This window comes from Podarcis tiliguerta, assembly GCF_965153285.1.
Source record: "Podarcis tiliguerta genome assembly, chromosome: 2".
In the NCBI taxonomy this organism is placed as follows: Eukaryota; Metazoa; Chordata; class Lepidosauria; order Squamata; family Lacertidae; genus Podarcis; species Podarcis tiliguerta.
Genome location: NC_139535.1, coordinates 110,801,389 through 110,826,355, shown reverse-complemented (window position 1 = coordinate 110,826,355; position 24,967 = coordinate 110,801,389). Strand labels below are relative to the sequence as shown.

Here is a 24,967-nt window from a genome sequence, read left to right as displayed (position 1 = left end):
AAGGCTACGTGGATGGAAGTCACGGCCTCCAGTCTAGCCTAAACAGCGCTCATACATTTATTGTGCTAGCTGATCAACAAAGCAGTGAACTAGCTCTCTGCACGTGCTCAGATGCACCCCTGCCGTTTGCAAATTCCGGGCTCGTTCCTAGCTCCATTCATGCCACCCTCACCTCCATTCATTCCAACCCCCCTCCTGCCTTTCGCTTCCGTAGGCGTTACATTTCCCCGGAGATCTCGCAAGCTCCTGTTTTCTTCAGGAGGATGCTGGGAGTTGCAGTGTCGAGGAGGATTGCCTCTCCTAACTGCTCGGGGTATTGCGAGAGGGGAAAGACTACAGCTCCCAGCAGCCACCGCACAGGAAATGGGAGAGGCGCGTGGCCCGAACCGAGCATTGTAGGTAAAGTAGACCGGGAGTCTGCGGAGGGGGTGGGAAGGGGGGGTTCATTCATTCAGCTTTCATTGGCATAATTTAGACAATGAAGTATAGTCATGGAGGTGGTGCAGATGGGGTGAGAAAAATACGACATTCGTCCTCTTTTGTTTTCTTAACTGTTTAAATTAAAACATTTTTGGCTTGCAAAGCTACTTTCCCACCTTTCGGGGTGCAAAGCGCCCTGCGGATAACGAGAAAGCAATGGGTAAATCACACCAAACATCCATGATAATCTAATCCGGCATCTATGCGACCCAGCGGCAGCCAGTCCGTTGTCCTCGGGACGTTCACAAGCAAGGCATGATTTAGGCAGCTGCCTCCCCTGTTCTTTGTCTCCAGGGTCTGCTAATCTCAGGTATACTTCCTTTGAACATGGAGGTTCCTTTGTTAGTAGTACAGCCTTATAGCCCCAAACTGCTGTATCCTCTGGTGTCTCTTTATTTTTGGCCACTGTGCCCTCAAATCACCCTGCAGTATCTTGCCTGAGTCTTGGAGGGTTGGCTGCTGCCAACTATTTCCTTTTGTCTTTCCCTTTTATCTGTTGCCATTGTGGCTTTTGTTTTATTTATTGTTGGATTTATACCCCGGCTTTCCTCCAGGGAACACCCATGGTTCTTCCCCCTCTCCACTGTATCCTCACAACAACCATTCGAGGTAGTCGAAACAAAATAATAATAATAATAAATAACAACAACAACAACATTCCTTCCAGTAGCACCTTAGAGGCCAACTAAGTTTGTTATAAGGGACATGGGTGGCGCTGTGGGTTAAACCACAGAGCCTAGGACTTGCCAATCAGAAGGTCGGCGGTTCGAATCCCTGCAACGGGGTGAGCTCCCGTTGCTCGGTCCCTGCTCCTGCCAACCTAGCAGTTCGAAAGCACGTCAAAGTGCAAGTAGATAAATAGGTACCGCTCTGGCGGGAAGGTAAACAGCGTTTCCGTGCGCTGCTCTGGTTCGCCAGAAGCGGCTTAGTCATGCTGGCCACGACCCGGAAGCTGTATGCCGGCTCCCTCGGCCAATAAAGCGAGATGAGCACCGCAACCCCAGAGTCGGCCATGACTGGACCTAATGGTCAGGGGTCCCCTTACCTTTACTTTAAGTTTGTTATTGGTATGAGCTATCGTGTGCATGCACACTAGTTGGTCTCTAAGGCGCTACTGGAAGGATTATTATTATTTTTTTTCCCGACTATGGCAGACCAACACGACTACCTACCTGTATCTAAACCTTTGAGGTAGGTTAGGCTGCGAGGCAGTGATGGGCCGAAGCTTCCTGGTTGGCTTGGGATTCGAATTCTGTTGTCCGAGGTCTAACAGTTACACCATGCTGACTTTTTTTTAGAATGGCATCAGTTCAAGGCTAAGGAATGGGAAGCAAAGAGCAAGTACAAGCCAGGGCTACTGGAGGGGCTTGCATAGCCTTGACCCAGATGTTATGAATTTGAAAGTAGCCTTGGTCGATCAGTGGCACTTCTGTATCTTTAAGGTGCAATCTTCAGCAGGAATAAAAAATGCAATTCTACCCCTCCATGTTGATGGCTGATGGGGTTGGGTGGTTTGCCTCTCCAGTTGGCAGAGAGGACCACTGTTGGATTGTGTGTGTGTGTGTGTGTGTCTGCCTGCTGTACCAGCAAGTCTTACTCTACCCAAGTGGTCAGTAACTACCAGCAGTGTAAAGCCCCGAAGCATTGTCGGGATGGAGTGGTGGCAGGCTTTGGTCCCAAGTCCCATGGATCTCCTGAAGCTGGCATGGTGAAAATTAGGGGATGGGAATGCATTCCTTTCTGTCCTGGCAGGCACAAACCGTGAAGGGCTTCAAATGTGAAGGACCTGCTTGCTCCATACAGTCATACATCGGGTTGAAGTATCTTCGGGTTGCACTCCACGGCGACCCGAAAATAACAGAGCGCGTTACTTCCAGGTTTAGCCACTTGCACATGCGCAGACGCTCAAAATGACGTCACGCGCATGCGCGGAAGCGGCGAATTGCGACCCGTGGACGCAGGTTGCATTCGCTTCAGGATGCGAATGGGGCTCCGGAACGGATCCCGTTCTCATCCAGGGGTACCACTGTATATCTGTGGCCTTTCATTAACTTGTCATGTTAACTGTACTCTGACCTGTTCATCCTAAAGTCGGCTGACCCTTTCAGGTTCATGTTGGCCAATTTCTAAGTAGGAAAATGAGAACTTTGAGCTTAAAAATCAAAATTCTTTGTCAGGCTAACCAAACCCTGCAAGGGGAGAAGCTACGTGTTGTCAACTAATTTTCAGGTTTTTGTTTTATTTGAAAAAGCATAATGTTCTGCATAATTAACATTGCAGTTAATTTTGCAGTTGCAGTTTTCATGGGGAGGGGCATTGAATTTCTGCATGTTCCCTTCTGCAAATCTTGATCAGCAGCTCCTCTGGCTTTTGAGATTTTTTTTACCAAATGTTCATAGAATCCCAGAATCGTAGGGTTGGAAGGGACCCCAAGGGTCAACTAGTCTAACCCCTTGCAATGCACGTTGAACCATGAGTGCTAGAAACATGCCTTTTAAAAAATGAAGGTTGATTCGATCGGATATTGGCCATATATATCCATGAGAGCTAGAAGCATTAAAAAAGAAGAAGATAAAGAATTATATTCTCATGGAGCAGAGTGCTGTGCTCAATATTGTTTTTGGTCTTTTCTTACTGACAGTAGCAGTTCAACCTGAGAGTTCTGATAAAAAAAGTAAATGCCTGAAAATGCTCTATATACCCCTCTCTGGTGAAAACAGACAAGGTTGGAGAAAGCTTGTCAATTTCACCCAATACTGATTTCTTTCAAGTTTCCTTTTCCTTACTTCTGGCAGAACTGCAGCAGGGAGGTTAGTGACTTATAAATGTCAGTGGTGATGCACCGTCTTTTAAAAACTTTAAATAGCGTCTTATGCACCAGAGATGGCTTTGTGTGTGTGTGTGTGTGTGTGTGTGTGTTTAAGGGTGGGGGTGGAGCAGAGAAAACAACAACCCCACCAGTGAAATTGTCAAAAGATTTCCCCCAAAGTTATCAGTTTCACCAGAGACCAGACTGGGGGACTGGATGGTTGAAATACCATCTAAAATCCACATTCCTTCATGTCCATCAATCAGCTTTAAAAATCTGATTACAAGCACACGCACACATGCATTCCAACAGGGGGCTGGGGGTGTCGATTGTGCTTTGTGGCATGTGTGAAATTGGTCATGGATATCGCAAATCTATACATTTTTTATTATAGTATACAAATATTAAGTCCCTGCTGCTATCCTTTTCAGTTTTAAAAACTTAACCAATGAATGGAAAATCTCAGTGGATCTTGTGAGCTCTTTCTCCTTAAGTACTGTACAGCCTTGGTGTTCCTTCAGCTACATTGAACAAATACAGCTCTGGTGCTAGGTGCACAACAACTGCCACTTTTTTTTATTATTGGACAGAGGCCCTGTGCTTTTAAGAGCAACACAGCTGGCACAAATCCAACAGGTAAAGCTTCACCTGCCTCTATCCATAAAAAGAGTGGCAACTGTAGATTCAATGCCATGCTAGGTTAGTTGCCATGTCTGTTGTGGGTTAGTGGCCAGAGGGCTAGGATAAGACCTGGGAGGTAAAGGTAAAGGGACCCCTGACCATTAGGTCCAGTCGTGACTGATTCTGGGGTTGCGGCGCTCATCTCGCTTTATTGGCCAAGGGAGCCGGGTTACAGCTTCCGGGTCATGTGGCCAGCAGGACTAAGCCGCTTCTGGCGAACCAGATCAGCGCACGGAAACGCTGTTTACCTTCCCGCTGGAGCGGTACCTATTTATCTACTTGCACTTTGATGTGCTTTCGAACTGCTAGGTTGGCAGGAGCTGGGACAGAGCAACGGGAACTCACCCTGTCGCGGGGATTCGAACTGCCGACCTTCTGATCGGCAAGTCCTAGGCTCTGTGGTTTAACCCACAGCGCCACCCGCGTCCCAAACCATGGAGACCAGGGTTCAAATCCCTGCTCAGCTGTAAAACTCACAGGGTAACCTTGTGCCCGTCGGTTAGTCAGCTGAACCTACCTCACAGGGTGGTTGTGAGGACAGGTGGGATACAAATGGAATGAACAAACGAACCCATTAGCACTAGGAGGGCATGTTGTGGATGATGATGACTTCAACGCTCATCATAAAAAGATGACCAAAGTGTTCTTTCTCTCCACTTCTACAGTTTTAAGAGGTACAGTATTTTTTGCTCTATAAGACTCACTTTTTCCCTCCTAAAAAGTAAGGGGAAATGTGTGTGCGTCTTATGAAGCGAGTGCAGGCTGCGCAGCTATCACAGAAGCCAGAACAGCAAGAGGGATTGGTGCTTTCACTGCGCAGCAATCCCTCTTGTTGTTCTGGCTTCTGAGATTCAGAATATTTTTTTCTTGTTTTCCTCCTCCAAAAACTAGGTGTGTCTTATGGTCTGGTGCGTCTTATAGAGCGAAAAATACGGTACTTCCCTTCTCATCTGGAACACTGAGAATGTGAACGTGCTTCTGTGGTGGGTATAGAAGGATTGCTGGGGAGTTTTACTGTAGAAACTTGAGACCAGGACAATCCTATTCACCTGCTGAGGAAATGCAACCCCTCGAATGACCCTTTGTAGGGGAGATGCCCTCCTGCTCACCACCCCCTGCTCCCGAGCCCCTTCTTAAATGCTCAGGCATGCTGGGACGCCACTGCCTGCGAATGGGATGCTGTTAATTTGTGCTCTGGGAGCACGGAGTTCTCAGGCTGTTAACATCCGGAGCTTCGTAGATTTACACCCCGTGCAGTTGGCAAGGCAATTAAATCTCTCAGCAGCCACGGCTTTTATGAGATGACGTTCCTTCTGAGGATTTGAAATAAGGCTAAGGAGAGGGAGGGCCCCATTTTCACACACTGCCCCTCCGAGGAAAGGATGGGGCAGGTGGACCCCCTTGCCTCCCAGTTCTGTCGACAGATAATTTTTGGATTTACTCCTTTCTCCTTTGCAGCATTTCCCCCCACCCAAAACGTAGCTGACTGTGATCAAGGGGGAAGCATGGACTCTTTAGGAGAGTACTGTGAGACTCTTGAATGTTCAGTTTATTGAAAGACCAAGCGCCCGGTGCTCAGGGTTGCTTTGGAAAACAATGTCTATGCAGACAGGAGTTGTGCCTGCATGACCAGAAATGTACATGTATTCCGACCTGCGTGGCAGATAGGCATGATGGGAGTGTGGGTATTTGTAGCAGCATGGCAGAAGGTTTCATTAGTGCAGGGCTGCCTAGGCAAATCATGGATAGCTGACAGTGCAAAAAGCATCTTGCCCATGAGCAGGGCGGGGCGGGGGTTAGGGGTGCCATTCATCACTGCAGTGCCTTGCTGTGGTCCCAATAGATCGATCAAGCCTCAGTCTCAGCACTGTATACCTTACCCTCCAACATTTCCCCAATGAAAATTGGGACACCCTATTCCATTTATTATTATTATTATTATTATTATTATTATTATTATTATTATTATTACCCCACCCATCTGAGTGGGTTTCCCCAGCCACTCTGGGCAGCTTCCATCTTATATGTCTATCATCTATCTATCTATCTATCTATCTATCTATCATCTATCTAGCTATCATCTATCTAGCTATCATCTATCTATCTATCTATCTATCTATCTATCTATCTATCATCTATCTCCTTCAGATGACTTCTAAAGGTTGTATAGTTACTTATCTCCTTTGCTCAGGGGTTGCATAACTACATACCCTCCAATGAAAATAGGGACATCCTAATGAAAAGTGAAGGGATGTGGGTGGCGGTGTGGGTTAAACCACAGAGTCTAGGACTTGCCGATCAGAAGGTCGGCGGTTCGAATCCCCGTGACAGGGTGAGCTCCTGTTGCTTGGTCCCTGCTCCTGCCAACCTAGCAGTTTGAAAGCACATCAAAGTGCAAGCAGATAAATAGGTACTGCTCCGGCGGGAAGGTAAACGGCGTTTCTGTGCGCTGCTCTGGTTCGCCATGCTGGCTTAGTCATGTTGGCCACATGACCCGGAAGCTGTACGCCGGCTCCCTCAGCCAATAAAGCGAGATGAGCGCCGCAACCCCAGAGTCGGCCATGACTGGACCTAATGGTCAGGGGTCCCTTTACCTTTAAGGAAAAGTGGAGACATTCTGGGATCAAGTCAGAAACCGGGGTAGCTTCTGTAAATCTGGGACTTTCCCTGGAAAATATGGACACTTGGAGCATCTGGTATGGTTGATCCATGGACAGGGTAATAATAATAATAATAATAATAATAATAATAATAATAATAATAATATCTCTTCTTGGCCAGTGTTCTTCAGACAGGGGGGTGGATGTTCCTGCCTGCAGGTGGTGATGTGAAACAAGCAAAGGTGGGTGCCGTTTTGCAACTCTCATTGGCAAAAGCCCTATTACCAGTGGTGGGTGGTGCCCATTGAGAGTGGCAGAGCAGAAGTCGGGGAGACGAACAAGAGGTGGAGCCAGAACCAATGGCAGATGTACCGTATTTTTCGCTCTATTGGACGCACCGGACCACAGGACGCACCTAGTTTTTAGAGGGGAAAATCAAGGGAAAAAATATTATTGCCCCCCCCAGCCCCAAAGACCAAGGGACAGGCTGCGTGCAGCCTGTCTGCTTCTCCCAGAGCTTCTCGGGGCTGCGGGGGAAGCCTGGGTTCCCCCCCCCAGCCCCAAAGAGCAAGGACGCCAAGACAGCGAGCGGGATCCATAGCCGCTCAACCTCTCCAGCCAGGAGCTAAACCTTTCCAGCGCAGCTAAAGAAGAAGACAAGGCAGCGAGCGCGATCCATCCCGCTCACTGCCTTGGCTTCCTCTTTAGCCTTAAGCAGCATCTTTAGCCTTGCGCAACGGGATGGATCGTGCACGCTGTCCACCGGGGCTGGACTAGATGACTCCTGGGGTTCCCTTCCAACTCTGCAATTCTGTGACCTCGGATGTTGTTCGGGGTCTCCACCACTGGAGGCTTTTAAGCAGCGGTTGGGGGACCATCTGCCTGGCGTTCCTTAGCTGTGATTCCTACATTGTGAGGGGGCTGGGCTAGATGACCCTTGGGTGGCCCTCCCAACTCTATACAGTCCTACACTTCTGCGGCTGGAGATCCACAGCCACTTCACACAATGCCCACTCCCAATTTTCAATGGAGAGACATGTGGCTTCACTGTCTAGGTAGGTACCCCCCTACCTGCCACTCTTCCCTCACCCCACTTAAGCTGAGGGAATTCCTGCCCAGAGAAGCTCCCAGGTGAGGCAAGGGTTAAGATCTACCTCTGGTAAATGGCTTTGTATCCTCCCTCTTTCCCTTTTCTCTTCTTCTTCTATGCTAGTTCCTTCTCTTCTGTTTTGTTTACCGTAATCTGTTTTTATTGTATACTAAAATAAAAGCTGCAAAGGTTCCTTTTTTATAATATTCCCCCCCTCCAAACTAAAACGTTAATCTAGATAAAAACACTGATCCAGAGGAAAAGAAGGGGGTGGAGAAAGGAGAAAGATAGAAAGATTTTTTAAAAGTTGGCTTCTTTAGCCTTGCTCAGCCTCCCGTGGCTGGAGAGGTGCGCAAGGCTAAGGAGGAAGCGCGCGCAGTGAGGGGATGGATCGCGCTCGCTGCCCGGGCTTCCTCTTTAGCCTTGCTCAGCCTCCCACGAGTGGAGAGGCACGTAAGGCTAAGGAGGAAGCGCGTGCAGCGAGGGGATGGATCGCGCTCGCTGCCCGGGCTTCCTCTTTAGCCTTGCTCAGCCTCCCACGAGTGGAGAGGCACGTAAGGCTAAGGAGGAAGCGCGCGCAGCGAGGGGATGGATCGCGCTCGCTGCCCGGGCTTCCTCTTTAGCCTTGCTCAGCCTCCCATGGCTGGAGAGGCGTGCAAGGCTAAGGAGGAAGCGCGCACAGCGAGGGGATGGATTGCGCTCGCTGCCCGGGCTTCCTCTTTAGCCTTGCTCAGCCTCCCATGGCTGGAGAGGCGTGCAAGGCTAAGGAGGAAGCCCGCACAGTGAGGGGATGGATTGCGCTCGCTGCCCGGGCTTCCTCTTTAGCTTTGCGCAGCTTCCCCGCGGCTGGACAGATTGCGCAAGGCTTTTCTAGAGGAGGGAGAAGGGACGGACTGGCCATGTCAGTCCCTTCTCCCTCCTGGGGAAAAGCCCGCAAGAGCCACACGAAGCTTGTGTGTGGCTCTTGGGGGCTTTTTCTGCCTGCCTCCCCCCCTGCATTCGCTCCATAGGACGCACAGACTTTTCCCTTTAGTTTTTAAGACGGAAAAACTGCGTCCTATGGTGCGAAAAATACGGTAACCACAGCCAACAATAGGCAGAGTCAACCAACCCTAGTATTTCCTCATTCTCTTCCCTGCTGAATTCTAAGGTCACATTCATGCCATACATCTAAAGAGCTGTAAGGCCACATTAAACAACCATGGCTTCCCCCAGGCTATTGTGTGAGTTGTGGTTTGTTAAGGGTGCTGAGATTTGTTGGAGGACCCTATTCTGCTCCCAGAAGAACTCTGGGAATTGTATCTCTTGGAAGGCATCCTAAACTAACTACAGATCCTAGAATTCTTTGGGGAAAACCATGAAGAGGCATGAGTAAGAGTGGCAGGGAAGTGTGTATTGTGAGTACATTCAAAAGTGAATTAGGCCCCGGAGATGATGGGAAAAGCCGTGCCAACAACAGCAGAAGGGCATTAGGCAGATTTCTTAGTAAGGACCTGAGCAGTGTGCCGTCAACTTGTTTGCCCCTGTATATTTACTAAATAAAGAGGCTAGATAATGTTTTCTTTTAATTGGGAAACTAAAAACTTGGGGAGGAAGGTTCAAATATTGCAGAGAGAGGCCCCTACAGAGTACACCCCTTAGTGTCTCTCAGATCATTTCCTTTTGTTGCCTCACAAATAAACTTCCCCAAATATGTGCTGCCCCAACTGAGTGCTTGGACTGTTTGATTGGTCAGTGCTACCCTACCGCTGCCGTATGGTAAAGGTAAAGGGACCCCTGACCATTAGGTCCAGTCGTGACCGACTCTGGGGTAGCGGCGCTCATCTCACCTTATTGGCCGAGGGAGCCGGCGTACAGCTTCCGGGTCATGTGGCCAGAATGACTAAGCAACTTCTGGCGAACCAGAGCAGCGCACGGAAATGCCGTTTACCTTCCCGCCGGAGCGGTACCTATTTATCTACTTGCACTTTGACGTGCTTTCGAACTGCTAGGTTGGCAGGAGCAGGGACCGAGCAACGGGAGCTCACCCCGTCGCGGGGATTCAAACCGCCGACCTTCTGATTGGCAAGTCCTAGGCTCTGTGGTTTAACCCACAGTGCCACCTGTGTCCTTTACCGCTGCCGTATGACTCCTTGCTAAAAACAATCTAGACTAGGAATGGGGCAGCTGTGTGTCACCAGATGTGGTCGAACTCCAGCTCCTATCAGCTCCAGCCAGCATGGCCAACGGTCAGCGGTGATGGGAATTGTAGTCCATCTGGTGGGCCATGGGTGCTCCATCCCTGTTCTAGATCCTGCAAAAGCTCCAAATCTGATCCTAGATTCGGTGCGGAGTGCGACACTATGTAAAATAAAACTGTCAACTCTTGGTGTCAATTAGCTTACATACCTTTGAGTTTGGGGGATGCAAATGTGGAATTATTTTGGAGGCAAAGGGGCACACAGAGCAGGAGCAAAGAGCGTGGCTTATGGCCCAGTCAATGTTCAGACTCCTAGTATTCACCTGCCAGCGAGCCCTTTGTGAGCTAATTTTCTCTCTGCTGAATTGTGGCTCTTGAGTTTTATTTTCTCTCTCTCTCTCCAAGATTGCAAGTGAGCACACGTGTGGAGGTGGTTGTCTTTCTTTAATCACAGCACAGAGCATTTATAGGTTATTTACAGTAATGTTTTGTATCTTGAGTGAATGCTTTACTAATTATGGTAATAAAAAAGGCAATAAAAGGAACATTCCCCATGGAGGAATATATTTGGAGGCCTCGCCTGGTTCACTTGTAAGCAGAGCTATGATAGAAATCGCTCATCCACTCGGTGGGGTAAGAAATAAGGCTGCTAAGGAATAGGCTGCAATGGATTGAGGCGTGACATACAGAGTTTTACCATTTACGAGGCAGGCCCTGGTAAACAGGGCAGCTGTTTACCAGCTCCATCTGGTACGTAGGCTGAGACCCTATCTGCCTGCAGACTGTCTCGCCAGAGTGGTGCATGCTCTGGTTATCTCTCGCTTGGACTACTGCAATGTGCTCTACGTGGGGCTACCTTTGAAGGTGACCCAGAAACTACAGCTAATCAAGAATGCGGCAGCTAGACTGGTGACTGGTGACTGGGAGCGGCCGCCGAGACCATATAACACCGGTCTTGAAAGACCTACATTGGCTCCCAGTACGTTTCCGAGCACAATTCAAAGTGTTGGTGCTGACCTTTAAAGCCCTAAACGGCCTTGGTCCAGTATATCTGAAGGAGCGTCTCCACCTCCATCGTTCTGCCCGGACTCTGAGGTCCAGCTCCGAGGGCCTTCTGGTGGTTCCCTCACTGCGAGAGGCCAAGTTACAGGGAACCAGGCAGAGGGCTTTCTCGGTAGTGGCGCCCGCCCTGTGGAACACCCTCCCACCAGATGTCAAAGCGATAAACAACTACCTGACATTCAGAAGACATCTGAAGGCAGCCCTGTTCAGGGAAGTTTTTAATATGTGACATTTTAGTGTATTTTTCTTCTTTGTTGGAAGCCGCCCAGAGTGGCTGGGGAAACCCAGCCAGATGGGCGGGGTACAAATAAATTATTATTATTATTATTATTATTATTATTATTATTATTATTATTATTATTAGAGACTGGGTGGTTGGAGAAGACAAGGGAAAGCAAGCAGGTGGAGCTCGGTCTGAGTTCTGCTTCAAGGGGTAGTTGGATAGGATGGTCAACCAATTTCAGCTTGCTACTCCATGACCCCCTCCAAGTGCTTTAAACACCCGTATAGTGGGCAGAAATTCAACTGGTGACACTATTTCCTACCATGGAGATGCAACAATTGGGGAAAGTGATATCTGTTCCATTTCTCCCTGTTGTATGCAGATGTTAAACCATTCTTCCAGAAAAAGCTAGCAAACCTTTACCTACGTAAGATGGTTTAAATGACAAACCTTCTCACTTTCAACTGTATGAACAAACTGAAATTCATTCACATCATAGCAAAACCTCAGTGAAGATGCTGTTACGAAATTTCTGAAACAAAGGATATGATTTATCTTAAGGTGAAACAAAGTACTACCAGCCATTGTCACAAGGCAAGACCATATTTAATAGTTTCTGTGTTTTCACATTGGGAAATAGTTTTGTTTAGTAAACTTGTGCACTGCTTTTTTTATTTTAAAAAAGCACATTTCCCCAAAGTGGTTTGTTTATAAGCCACAGGCCAGGCATAATAAAATAGAATTTAACACCTTACAACATGAAAAGCCTTCAAAGCGTTATTTTAAAACACTACTAAAAGTCAAGTGCTCCAGCACTAATTGAATATAATGTAAAAATATCCCGTTAAAGTAAAATGCTGGAGCCAAAATAGCTTTCGAAAAATCAAACCATCATGTTTCCCTGTTGATTTCAACAGAGCACTTCAGTGGGTGATAAGAAACAGTTTCATGACATGTTGCCACGTTGCTGAAGCCAAGTGTGCTTCTAGGGGTGTCTCCTGGCTTCTCAAGAAGAGACTCAGCCAGGTGAGTGGAGGAAGAACAGAATTTATTTTATTACATGTGTGTGCAAATGCTGCAGCCATCCCTATACAGTGGTACCTCGCAAGACGAATGCCTCGCAAGACGAAAAACTCGCAAGACGAAAGAGTTTTTCTTTTTCTGAGTTGCTTCGCAAGACGAATTTCCCTATGGGCTTGCTTTGCAAGACGAAAACGTCTTGCGCCTTTTTTTTAAAGGCGTCAATGCATTCCTATGGGAAACCGTCAATACACAGTGGTGCTTCGCAAAAAATTCACAAGACGAAAAAACTCGCAGAACGAATTAATTTCGTCTTGCGAGGCACCACTGTATCTGACTTTTAGAAGATATCTGAAGGCAGACCTGTTTAGGGGAGTTTTTAATGTTTTGATTTTTATCGTGTTTTTAATATTCTGTTGGGAGCTGCCCAACGTGGCTGGGGAAACCCAGCCAGATGGGCAGGGTATAAGCAACAACAACAATTATTATTATTCCTACCCAAACTTGCTTTGTTTTCTTGTGCAGGAATGCCCTGTTAATCTATAGTTACTAGTGTTGTCGTTCTTCAGTGTACAGATTCCTGACCTCTTATCCAGGGTCTCTAGGAGTTTCATATGTGAGTGGGGTGGGCAATGGAATGAATGCATCCACTGGCTAGTGCCCATAGCCAAAAATGCACAGGCATGAGTTGTTAAGGTACCACTTAGGGTAAAAGGTAAAGGGACCCCTGACCATTAGATCCAGTCGTGGCTGACTCCGGGGTTGTGGCGCTCATCTCGCTTTATTGGCCGAGGGAGCCGGCGTACAGCTTCCGGGTCATGTGGCCAGCATGACTAAGCCGCTTCTGGTGCACCAGAGCAGCGCACGGAAACACCGTTTACCTTCCTGCCGGAGTGGTACCTATTTAGCTACTTGGACTTTGACGTGCTTTCAAACTGCTAGGTTGGCAGGAGCAGGGACCGAGCAGCGAGAGCTCACACTGTCGCGGGGATTCAAACCGCCGATCTTCTGATCGGGAAGCCCTAGGCTCTGTCGTTTAACCCACAGCGCCACCCACGTCCCTTACCACTCAGGGGGGTACAGCCTGCCATTTCACTTGTCAAAGCTGCCAAGGTCTTTATGAAGAACTTTAAGCTGATGTGCTTGTGATCCAGTGAGAAATTAGGCTGGCTTGATCTGCCTCCAAAGAACGCACATCCCCACCAGCAGAATGTGGAAACTAATGTGGGTATCTGTATCATAGCTGTATAGCCCATATCCCATGACTCAGCCATCTATTCTCCAGCCCAGGAATCATAGAATTATAGAGTTGAAAGAAACCCTGAGGGTCATCTAGTCCAACCCTCCTGCAATAAAGGAAGGAGTGTCTCCACCACCATTGTTCAGTCCGGACACTCAGATCCAGCGCCGAGGGCCTTCTGGCGGTTCCCTCATTGAGAGAAGTGAGGTTACAGGGAACCAGACAGAGGGCCTTCTTGGTAGTGGCCCCCACCCTGTGGAACACCCTCCCTTCAGATGTGAAGGAAATAAGTAGCTATCCTATCTTTAAAATACATCTGAAGGCAGTCCTGTTCAGGGAAGTTTTTAAAATTTAATGCTGTATTGTTTTTAACATTTGATTGGGAGCCGCCCAGAGTGGCTGGGGAAACTCAGCCAGATGGGTGGGGTATAAATAATAATTATTATTGTTGTTGTTGTTGTTGTCTCAACTAAAGCATCCATGGCAGATGGCCATCCAACCTCTGCTTTTCTCATTTACCAGGCAGAGCTCCGATGAACTCCTCAGAGGCTCCAGTGAGCTTTTTCGAGGGCGATGGTTTGGCCGATCAGTTTCTACGCATAGAGCGAGAGCATGTCCTCCGCCTGAAGGAGCTCAGCTTCCTTGAGCCCATTGAGTACGTTTACAACCCCTTGGAATACGCCTGGGAGCCCCACGAAGATTACGTACGTCGATACTGTCAGTTCCGCAAGAAGGTGCTGTTTCTTGGTATGAACCCAGGGCCTTTTGGAATGGCCCAGACTGGGGTAAGAAGGCAAGCCGAGGTGGGGGACAGTAAGTTGAGCTTGACAGGATTTTGAACTTAATCTGCATCAGGGCTTCACCTCGTAAGCTCTTATTTAAGGCTGCGGGGCTCGGCCTTGAGCCACTTGTAATAATAGGGAAGCGAGGGCCTTTGAGCATGTTCGGAGTGCTGTTTTTATTACTTGGAGCAGCTGCAACAAGACTCCGGGCATCAGGGATTAGTGGGAAGGATATTCGGATAAGACTTCAAGGCCTAGTATGTGGATCAACTTTAACAAATAACTCAGGCCCATGTTTTTGGCTCCCCATCAAGTTAAGAGACTAGCTAAGTTTTCTGAGGTACAGTTTTCTGCTGGCCACATGACCCGGAAGCTGTACGCCAGCTCCCTCGGCCAATAAAGTAAGATGAGTCGTCTGCGACTGGACCTAACAGTCAAGGGTCCCTTTACCTTTAAAGGACCCGTGACAGTTAAGTCCAGTTTCTAACAACTCTGGGGGTTGTGGCGCTCATCTCACTTTATTGGCTGAGGGAGCTGACGTTTGTCTGCAGACAGTTTTTCCGGGTCATGTGGCCGGCATGACTAAGCCACTTCTAGCCAAACCAGAGCAGAGCACGGAAAGGCTGTTTACCTTCCCGCCGGAGTGGTACCTATTTATCTACTTGCACTTTGACATGCTTTCAAACTGCTAGGTTGGCAGGAGCTGGGACCAAGCAATGGGAGCTCACCCCGTTGTGGGGATTCAAACTGCCGACCTTCCGATCGGCAAGTCCTAGGCTCAGTGGTTTAACCCACATTCCATGAGACTGAATTACCCACCCCTAATTGAGATCACGCCCTTCAGATTTAGACGAGTTACTGCTTCTGGTGTGCCTTCCCATAGCAGCTGCCCAAGTGGAAAAATCACAGCACTGTGGAAGCTCCATAAAGAAAGCATTCTAAAAGGGGTGTGTGTGTTTTTAAGAATGAAATGTGGCTCCAGATTTAACAAAAAACAGGTTAATGTATATGACAGCAGTGCCCCACGCCGAATGTAACTGACCTGCAGAAAGGACTCTATGAATTAAAAACATGTATGTACCCTTGCTTTCTATGAAAATATTTTAAGAAAACCAATTTTTTAAAAAACACAGGTTGCATCCAGCGCTAGTCCTACTCAGACCAGACCCATTAAAATTAAAAGACATGACTAACTGAGGTTCATTAATTTTAATGGGTCTACTCGGAGTAGGACTAGCATTGGAGTGAGACCCAGTGCATTTTACGTGTTGCAGATTTGGGAAATGTATGGCTTCGAGTCCAGCAATGGCAGTGTAAGCACCTGGTGTGCTAAAGATTATTACAGTGGTGCCTCGCAAGACGAAAAGAATCCGTTCCGTGAGTCTCTTCGTCTAGCGGTTTTTTCGTCTTGCGAAGCAAGCCCATTAGCAGATTAGCGCTATTAGCGGTTTAGCGGCTATTAGTGTATTAGTGGCTATTAAAGGCTTAAGGGATTAGCGGATTAGCTGCTAAAAGGCTATTAGCAGCTTAGTGCCTTAGAAAAAGGGGGTGGGGAGCGAACCCCCCCCCCAGGAATCGCAAGACATTTTCGTCTTGCGAAGCAAGCCCATAGAGAAATTCTTCCTGCGAAGCACCTCCAAAACGGAAAACCCTTTCGTCTAGCGGGTTTACCGTCTTGCGAGGCATTCGTCTTGCGGGGCACCACTGTATTGCAAACCACAGCAGCTAGATATAGGTATAACATAAAATCACAGCGGCTCTAACTTGTTTTGATGGTGGGGCCTCCAGGTTGCCTGTCTGTGAAAAGGAACTCAGTGCTGGCTAGATGATGGTGGGCGTTAATAAAATGACCCCATGTGCGAGCGAGGCTTCCTGGCCAGCTCTTGTGTGCGAACGAACTGCACGATTCCAGCGGAGATATTTCTCTGCTGAAGAACTCTTCCTTGTTATCTCTCTAGTTTCCTGCACGTGGCTTGGGCCTCGTGGGTGGAACTGGGGTGTCCTGACTTGTCCCATCGTAGCGGAGTCAACACCCAGACAAATAGCTTTGCGTCTGCTTTGATGCTGAGCCAGGAAAGGACAGGAGTAGGGAAATTGATAGGGTGGCAAAGTGCTTGCTGTGATATTGCGAAGACCTAGCTTAAACATGTATAGGTGGGTAGGTGTAAACTGACTGATTCTCTCCCCCCCCCCCACCCCGCGTGTGATGCTAGAAGCAGTTAGCTCTATGATGTGGATGTAGACACAACTTTGCTAAAGGGCAGCGGGTTGTGTGTGTAGGGGGGAAAGTTGTTTCTTTAACTTAAGCTATGATAACACAGGAATTAGTCTGGAGATCACAGTAAAACAACTGCTTCTGTTTCCTGGGGTCTGCCCACGCTGCAGACAAGCTGGTTTAATAAGTCATTCCTCTTCCTTCTGAGGAATCCTAGGAATTATAACTGGGGGGGGGGGGGGGGCTCTAGCAAAATCTTCAGCACCCTGAGACAAAGGTGCTGAAGATCAGACCATTGTTCCATCTAGCTCGGAAGTTCCCAAAATTATTTGGCCTACCGCCCCCTTTTCGGGGGGGGGGAAGCACTCTGTGCCCCCCTGGAAATCTACCTTCTTTAAGTGAACAAACAAAAAGGTGCAGTGACAAATTTGCGTTCTTTTATGTATCTGTATTTCTACATACCTACATCCTACAGCATGGGTAGGCAAACTAAGGCCCGAGGGCCGGATCTAGCCCACTCGCTTTCCAAATCCAGCCCGCAGACAGTCCAGGAATCAGCATGTTTTTACATGAGTAGAATGTGTGCTTTTATTTAAAATGCACCTCTGGGTTATTTGTGGGGCATAGGAATTCATTCATTTCCCCCCCAAAATATAGTCCGCCTCCCCACAAGGTCTGAGGGACAGTGGACTGGCCCCCTGCTGAAAAAGTTTTCTGACCCCTGTCCTACAGCATAGTTCTTGTAAATAAGACACCTTGAAGCTTCAAATTATAAAATTATCTATAGCTCAGTTGGTTAGAGCATGGTGTTGATAATGTCAAGGTTGCAGGTTTGATCCCCATATGGTATAGCAGCATATTCCTGCCTTGCAGCGGGTTGGACTAGATGGTCCTTAAGGTCCCTTCCAACTCTACAATTCTATGATTTCTATGAAAACCTATAGGCGGGCCAGAGTGAAGCCTGTCAGCTCAGTCTGAATCACCGCAGGCTGGAAGTAACCACTGCTACATTGCCAAGTGCTGAGGAAGCTGTGGCATTTTTGTTTTTGGGGGACAGGAGGTGGGCCTGGTCCTGAATGGGGTAACTGTGCCCCTGAAGGACCAGGTGCGCAGCCTGGGAGTCACAGGTCAATTCTGTGTCCAGGGCAGCTGTTTATCAGCTCCATCTGGTACGCAAGCTGAGACCCTATCTGCCTGCGGACTGTCTTGCCAGAGTGGTGCATGCTCTGGTTATCTACCGCTTGGACTACTGCAATGCGCTCTATGTGGGGAACCTTTGAAGGTGACCCAGAAACTACAACTAATCCAGAATGTGGCAACTAGACTGGTGACTGGAAGCGGCCGCCAAGACCATATAACAACCGGTCTTGAAAGACCTACATTGGCTCCAAGTACGTTTCCAAGCAAAATTCAAAGTGTTGGTGCTGATCTTCAAAGCCCTAAACGGCCTCGGCCCAGTATAGCTGAAAGAGCGTCTCCAGCCCCATCGTTCAGCTCCGAGGGCCTTCTGGCGGTTCCCTCACTGCAAGAAGTGAGGTTACAGGGAACCAGGCAGAGGGCCTTCTTGGTGGTGGCGCCCTCCCATCAGATGTCAAGGAAATAAACAACTATCTGACTTTTAGAAGACATCTGAAGGCAGCCCTGTTTAGGGAAGTTTTAAAGGTTTGATATTTTATTGCTTTTTTATTCTGTTGGGAGGAGCCCAGAGCGGCTGGGGAAACCCAGCCAGATGGATGGGGTATTATTATTATTATTAAATTGATGATGGTGGTGAAGATGTACAAATGGTTTTTCAACATTTTATTTCTTCTTTCTTTATGCTTCCACCACTCCATTATTTTTAATCAACTCCTCCCAATTGCACCCAAGGCTACTACCTCCCCCCGGGATCATTCCAGCGCCCCCCAGGGGGCAATATCATCCACTTTGGAATCACTGATCTATCTACATAATATCTACGCTGACTGGCAGAGTCTCTCCAGGATGTTCAGAGAGGAGTTTTTCCTACTTCTACCTAGAGAGGCTGGGAAATTCCGCATGCTCTTTGAAAACTGAATTCAATCCCAAAGTCTTAGCATTCCAGTGGAGAGACCATGCATGGCGTTAGAAGCCCCATTCCGCGCCGCACACTTTCATCCTTATTTCCCTTTGGCCTGCCTTTTGAAAACCCAATCCATTTTGTGGCCTGTGTGAGCATTTAAATTTTATGGAGATCAGCGTCTGATAACGATAGATGGATTAGCCTCTCATCACAAAAGCTTATCCCACTCCCCTCCCCAAAGAAAAGATACCAGTAGATGCTTTTCAGAGCAGCAGCTGGGCTGAGCTGGAAAACAGGAGGAGAGGTCTGTATTTGGCTGGCCTGCACCGGAAGCTCCTGTCTCCCATCCAAGAAAAACTTTAATAAAAACAATTTAACAGAGAAGAAGCCCCTGTCTCCGTTGTCCACAAAACTGTTGTTCACAATTAAGGCTTGAGAAGCAAAAGACTTCGCTGCACAGCCAGGTCCTCTGTAAGCTCATCTCACAACCCTATATATGTTTACTACACAGAAGTAAGACTCATGGGGTCAATTAAGTTTCACTCAGAGGAGTCTTGTTGAAACGAATGAACAGGACTAAGTTAGGTCCATTGATTTCAGTGTGTCTGCTCTGAGCAAAATCGAGCTGAAAACCACCCATGGTATAAGATCAGTTTTTCCCAACCTTGGGTCTCCAGCTGTTTTTGGACTACAATTCCTATCATCCTTGACCCACTGGTCTTGCTAGCTAGGGATGATGGGAGTTGTAGTCCCAAAACAGCTGGAGACCCAAGGTTGGGAAAAACTGCTTAGATGAATAATGATTCCCAAAACCCCATGAAACATCCATTTTTATTCATCTACCCTTGACTTTCCTACTTCTTATTATTTATACAAGGCATAGGCACACTCGGCCCTCCAGATGTTTTGGGACTACAACTCCCATCATCCCTAGCTAATAGGACCAGTTGTCAGGGATGATGGGAATTATAGTCCTAAAACATCTGGAGGGCCGAGTTTGCCTGTGCCTGATTTATACAGTGGTACCTCAGTTTAAGAACAGCCCTGCTTACGAACTATTTGGTTTATGAATTCCGCAAAGCTGGAAGTAGTGTCCTGGTTTGCAAACTTTACCTCGGTCTAAGAACGGAAGCTGAACGGTGGAAGGGCGCTGGCGGCAGGAGGCCTCGTTAGGGAAAGCGCGCCTCGGTTTAAGAACGGACTTTCAGAACAGATTAAGTTTGTAAACCGAGGTACCACTGTATATGGCTTTTCTTCCAAAATGAATCTTACAGTGGCACAAGAACATAAAAGAGTCCTGCCAGAGGAGGCCAGAGGCCTATTTAGTCCAGCATCTTCTCACAGCATCCAATCTGATGCCTATGGGAATCTTGCTAGCAGGACCTGAACGCAACAGCTTTCCCAATTGTGATTTCCAGCAGCTGTTATTCAGAAGCTTACTGCCTCTGGCATATGTAGTCTTCACAGGTACTAATTAGACCTAGACCTCTTCTTAGGTGATCTTGAGCAGCTATGCAAGGAAATAATTGTGGTACCCCCATGGAGTAATCTGGATTCTCTCTGTGGTGAAGATCCCTAGTAGAGGTTTCACCATGAAGCTGTCTTCTTCTTTGTCACTGAGGAGGAATGGTGGGAGCCTCCCCTTCCCCCTGCTCCTGCTCCTAAATCTTCCCAGGAGCAAGAGGACAATATAGATTTCGAACAGTGGTTTGCAGAGGGACATAGTTCAGAAGGCAGAAGCTGGGAAATATTGGATGGGGAACAGCTAGGAGAAGAAACACTGGGAGAGAGAGGGTTAACAGATTCACAGTCTCTGGACAACATTCCTCCACTCAGCCCAAGGTCAAGAAGAGCTCAGAAAGGGTCAGAACAGAAAGCACAGAGGATACAAACTCAGATTACAAAACGTAGGCGTGACGTAGATTAATAGGGATAGAAGGGAGTGGAATCCTTAATTGGGAGCACCGCCATTTCTAGGAAATGTGTTCTTTGTTCTCTTGCTGTGATTATTAAAGTTTCTAACTGGTAAGATTACCTGAAGCCTGACATCAGCCTAGTCTTGGGGCTACTTGCTAAGGACGTTGTATTTTAACTTGTTTACTTCCCTCCTCTCTGAAATAGATTAATTTGGGGCGCCTTTTCTGACAAATTGGGAGTCCCACAGAAATCCCAAAGCAAATGCGGATCTGTCAAATCCTATGGAGTCAGACTCTTTCCCATCAGATCCTGATTTCCATGTGATGGTTCTTGCTCCCTTGCAGGTGCCCTTTGGAGAGGTGCATCTGGTCCGAAACTGGCTCCAGGTCCGTGGGCAGGTGTCCAAGCCACCAAAGGAGCACCCCAAGAGACCTATCCGGGGCCTGGAATGCCCCCAGACGGAGGTGAGCGGCGCCCGCTTCTGGGGCTTCTTCCGCTCCTTGTGCGCCAGGCCCGAGGTGTTCTTCCGCCACTGTTTTGTTCACAACCACTGCCCGCTTCTCTTTCTTAGTCACAGCGGACGCAACTTGACTCCGGCCGACCTGCCGGCCGCCAAGCGTGAACAGCTCCTGCAGGTCTGTGACGACGCTCTGTGCGAAGCCGTCAAGCTCTTGGGAGTCAACATGGTGATTGGCGTGGGGCGCTTTGCTGAGCAGCGCGCCCGCAAGGCCCTGTCGGCTGCTGGGATCCCAGTGCGAGTCGAGGGGGTGATGCACCCATCACCTCGCAACCCCCAGGCCAACAAGGGCTGGGATGCCATCATCCGAGCAAAACTGGAGGAACTCGGTGTGCTGGCTCTCCTTGTGGAATGATTGCTTGCGGAACCTCAGTTGCCCTTGGGTGTCTTGGCCTCGCATGCCAATCACATTGGATGTGCCAATGACTCTGGACTCATTTTTCATAGACCAGCCCAGGCTTGGGCTACGAAAGCTACTGTTCTATCATTGGGTTGACACTACCATTTTTTAACACTACTCTTTCTTGTGCTCCTGAGATATACTCATAATTCACTTCTTCAGGTTTTTCTGGAGCCCCCTGTTGAGTCTTTCCTGGAATTTGGGTTTCCATTTCATCTCCATGTATTGGTGCTAAACTTCATCTGGGGTGATATCTGGCAGATCTTGTAGCAGCAGCTGCCACTCTGCTAGATGCTTTTGGCTCCTGCTGGCTTCTCCATGATCAAACTCATGTTAGACATTGAAGTGGGGAGTTTTGGCCCATGGTGTTCAGTCTGGCTTTTTGCCAAACCTCTGTTCTTTGTGGGGGAGGCATGTTAACATATTAAGGTGTCTTAATAGCCATTGGCTTAACTAGCCACCGTGATGCCCTCCACATGCTTTGGACTACAATTCCCAGCATCCCTGACCATTGGCCATTTTGAATGCGACTGATGGGAATCAGACTCCAACAACACCTTACAGGGTACTACGTTGGCTACTCCTGATCTAGCCCATTGGTCAAAACCTGATCTAAGGTGGGTCTCAACACCAGCACTACCACCATACACACATTATAAAAATATGTACCATAATTTTCGCTCTATAAGACGCACCAGACCATAAAACGCACCTAGTTTGTGGAAGAGGAAAACAAGAAAAAAAAATATTCTGAATCTCAGAAGCCAGAACAGCAAGAGGGATCACTACACAGCGAAAGCAGCGATCCCTCTTGCTGTTCTGGCTTCTGGGATAGCTGTGCAGCCTGCATTCGCTTCAGAAGACGCACACACATTTCCCCTTACTTTTTAGGAGGGAAAAAGTGAGTCTTATAGAGCAAAAAATACGGTATATAATGAATAGGTCCCCAAACACATGTTTGCGTTAAAGGTGGGTCCCGTGCTGGAAAAGGCTGTGGGCAACTGGTCAAGCCCCCGTTTGCTTACTCTGTGTAGCTCTCTTAAGTTCAAGACCTGCCACCTGAGTGGAGATGTAGGAGAATTGCATGCAAAATCTTCCGTATGGCGGACGTGCCGTGTCACTGAGCTACAGCCCTCAGAGTTCAGGTAAATCAAGCAGGTGGCAATCAAAGTGGTCTAGGCACTTCTGCAATGTTGCCTCCCCATAGCTGCTTCCCGGGCAGCTTCAACTGGGGTGTGCACCCCCAAAAGAAGTCACGGGGCCTGCTCATGGGCAGAGCGTATGGAAACACCGCACACTCTCCTCTCTCTGCCAGAGCTGCTGGGCCGGAGAGGGTGGCTCAGGGATGGAGGGGCATGGCTGGCAGCCGCACTCCACTGTGGCAGAGCTGCACGTGGCATAGCTGAGAAGAAGGGCGGCAGATGCTCCACTCCCACGTCCTGCAGTTGGGCACGGGGAAGATGGGAGCCTCTTGTGGGGGTGCCTAGTCACTCCCCCTCCAGAAAATGCGCTCGGGGGCACAGCACATGCAGCCCTCCCCACACTGCAGCCCTGGACCTGTACAGCATGTTTTGTATATGTGCATGTTAGCCAAAATCTTTGCCATGAATTCACACCCGGGTAAGAAGCGACTGGCCCCTAGGATGGGTGTGGCCCATGGGGCCTCTTCCTTTTTAGTCTTAAATGAGAACTAGGTCTGTACAAAGCAGCTTCATATGCTCATAAGTCATTTCTGGTCCAGCTGATTTAATCAGGTTTTTTTTAATTTTAAAATTTGGCATTAAAAATTGGCATTTTTTTTTTTTTTTATTTTAAAAATTGGCATTAATTTCAGCTTATTCCTTTTGGTTCCCTCCCACCTCTGTTAGGTTTCCATAACCAAACACAAAATTGGGAACTTTTGTGATGAATGTTTAAGGACATCAGATTGAATTTAAAGGAATGTTAGTATAAAAATTTATTGATAAAGAAAGAATAATTTTGAAGTCATTTGGAAATGTAATTATGTTAAGATAGTAAGATTAAGTTGAACCAAAGATACGCCAGAGGGAAAGAATTTACTGTCAGAATATAAGATCTAGAATACAGAGTGGGAAGGTATGGGGAAGTCGCAGACACAAGTTAATGCTGGAAAATATAAAGACACAATAATTGTTTTTAACTTTTTTATTTTATTTTCTTTACCGGTTTTTTGTATGTATTGTTTTTTTCCTTTTCCTTTTGTTTTTTGTCTTGTATTTGTTTGTATTTTTTGTTTATTGATTGTGAAAAATAAAATATCATGATAAAAAAAAAACAAAATTGGGAACTTTTGCTTCCTGTTTATATCCAATGCTAGCAGATATTTTGAACTAGGTTGAAACCACTGTGGCTTCCCTTTGAGGAGTAAGAATTGCAGGCAACTCACAGCCGAAAGGGAGAGCTCTCCCTTAAAACCAGTTGTCTGGATCTTCTGCTTAATGCTGATTGTTCACTTCTTTTGAATCCACATTGCTTCTGGTGTGTGATAAGAGAATATTCTGCATTCCATAACCTTCTCTGATGGAGAGAAAAAATATCAAAGTTGGTGCTGCCTTTGAACACTGAGCATTTATGTTTTTGTTGATTAAATTGTAAGTTACCACACGCTCCAGGAAAGGTTTGCTATTCTCAGCAAACTTAAGAATATGTCAGAGGGTTGGCAGTATGCAAAATTTATTAAATGTAACTTGAATTTTGGAGATAAATTCCAGAGTTTAGCTGTGTAATGTGTGAAAATGTACTGTCTTTTGTCCGTCTTGAATCTTCCATTATTAAGCTTCATTGAATGTCTATGAGTTCCAGTGTAATGAGAAAAGCAGGAAATGTTTACTCTGTCAACTTCTTGCACATCTTATGCATATATTTCATGTTCCCTCACTCCCACCTCTCCTTTTTTCTGAACTAAAAAGCCCTGAATGTTGTAGACTTTTCTGAATTGTTCCACCTCTTTGATCATTTTAGTTCTCCGTTTCTGAACCTGCAATATCCTTTTTGAACTGAGGCAACCAGAACGGTTCATAGTATTCCAAGTGTGATGGCACCATAGATTTTCAAAAACAATTACTATATTTCCCCCTCTATAGGATGCACTTCCCCCCTCCAAAAATGAAGGGGAAATGTGTGTGCGTCCTGTGGAGCGAATGCAGGCTCCTTGGCTTCAGCGATAGCAACGTGAAGCCTCCAAAGCGCAGAGGAAGCGCTCCCTCCGCGCTCCGGAGGCTACGCGTTGCTTTCGCTGAAGCCTGGAGAGCGGGAGGGGTCGGATAGCCGCCTGAAGCCTTTGGAGTGCAGCGGGAACTTGCGCTGCGCTCCGCAGGCTTTGGGTTCCTTCTGCTGAAGCCAGGAGAGCAAGACTCTCCTGGCTTCAGTGAAAGGAACCCAAAGCCCAAAGCCTTTGGAGTGCCTTTGGAGCACAGCGGGAACTCGCGCTGTGCTCCAAAGGCTTCACAACCTTTCCGCCTCTCCCGGACCCACTGCTAAAAATGAAGCCAAGACAGCAAGCGGGATCCATCCCTTTTTCCTTTATTTAAAATTTAATGATACTATGTTGTAACAATATGCAGCAAAATCTATCATATCTCATGCAAAAGAAAAAAACAAGGAAATTACACATGAAGAAGAGAGAGAGAGACAACAAAACTATAATACCTTGAAGAAATTAAAAGGAAAAATATCACTTACTTTGTTAAC

The 24,967-nt window shown here is 47.5% G+C and overlaps 1 protein-coding gene across 3 annotated transcripts; it reads left to right on the top strand.

Moving 5' to 3' along the window:
- Nucleotides 1–302: 302 nt before the first annotated feature.
- On the top strand, nt 303–23,026 carry SMUG1 (single-strand-selective monofunctional uracil-DNA glycosylase 1). Of its 3 annotated transcripts, none has more exons than XM_083428016.1 (4): nt 303–395; nt 12,042–12,150; nt 13,907–14,169; nt 20,684–23,026. In XM_083428016.1, the coding sequence occupies exons 3-4, from the start codon at nt 13,918–13,920 to the stop codon at nt 21,209–21,211; spliced, it is 780 nt and encodes a 259-aa protein (XP_083284142.1). In that variant the 5' UTR covers nt 303–395; nt 12,042–12,150; nt 13,907–13,917; the 3' UTR covers nt 21,212–23,026. The 3 variants fall into 3 exon arrangements, with proteins under 3 accessions (XP_083284142.1, XP_083284143.1, XP_083284141.1); XM_083428015.1 differs by having other exon boundaries at nt 371–399; XM_083428017.1 differs by lacking the exon at nt 12,042–12,150 and having other exon boundaries at nt 360–395.
- The last annotated feature ends 1,941 nt before the right edge of the window (nt 23,027–24,967 follow it).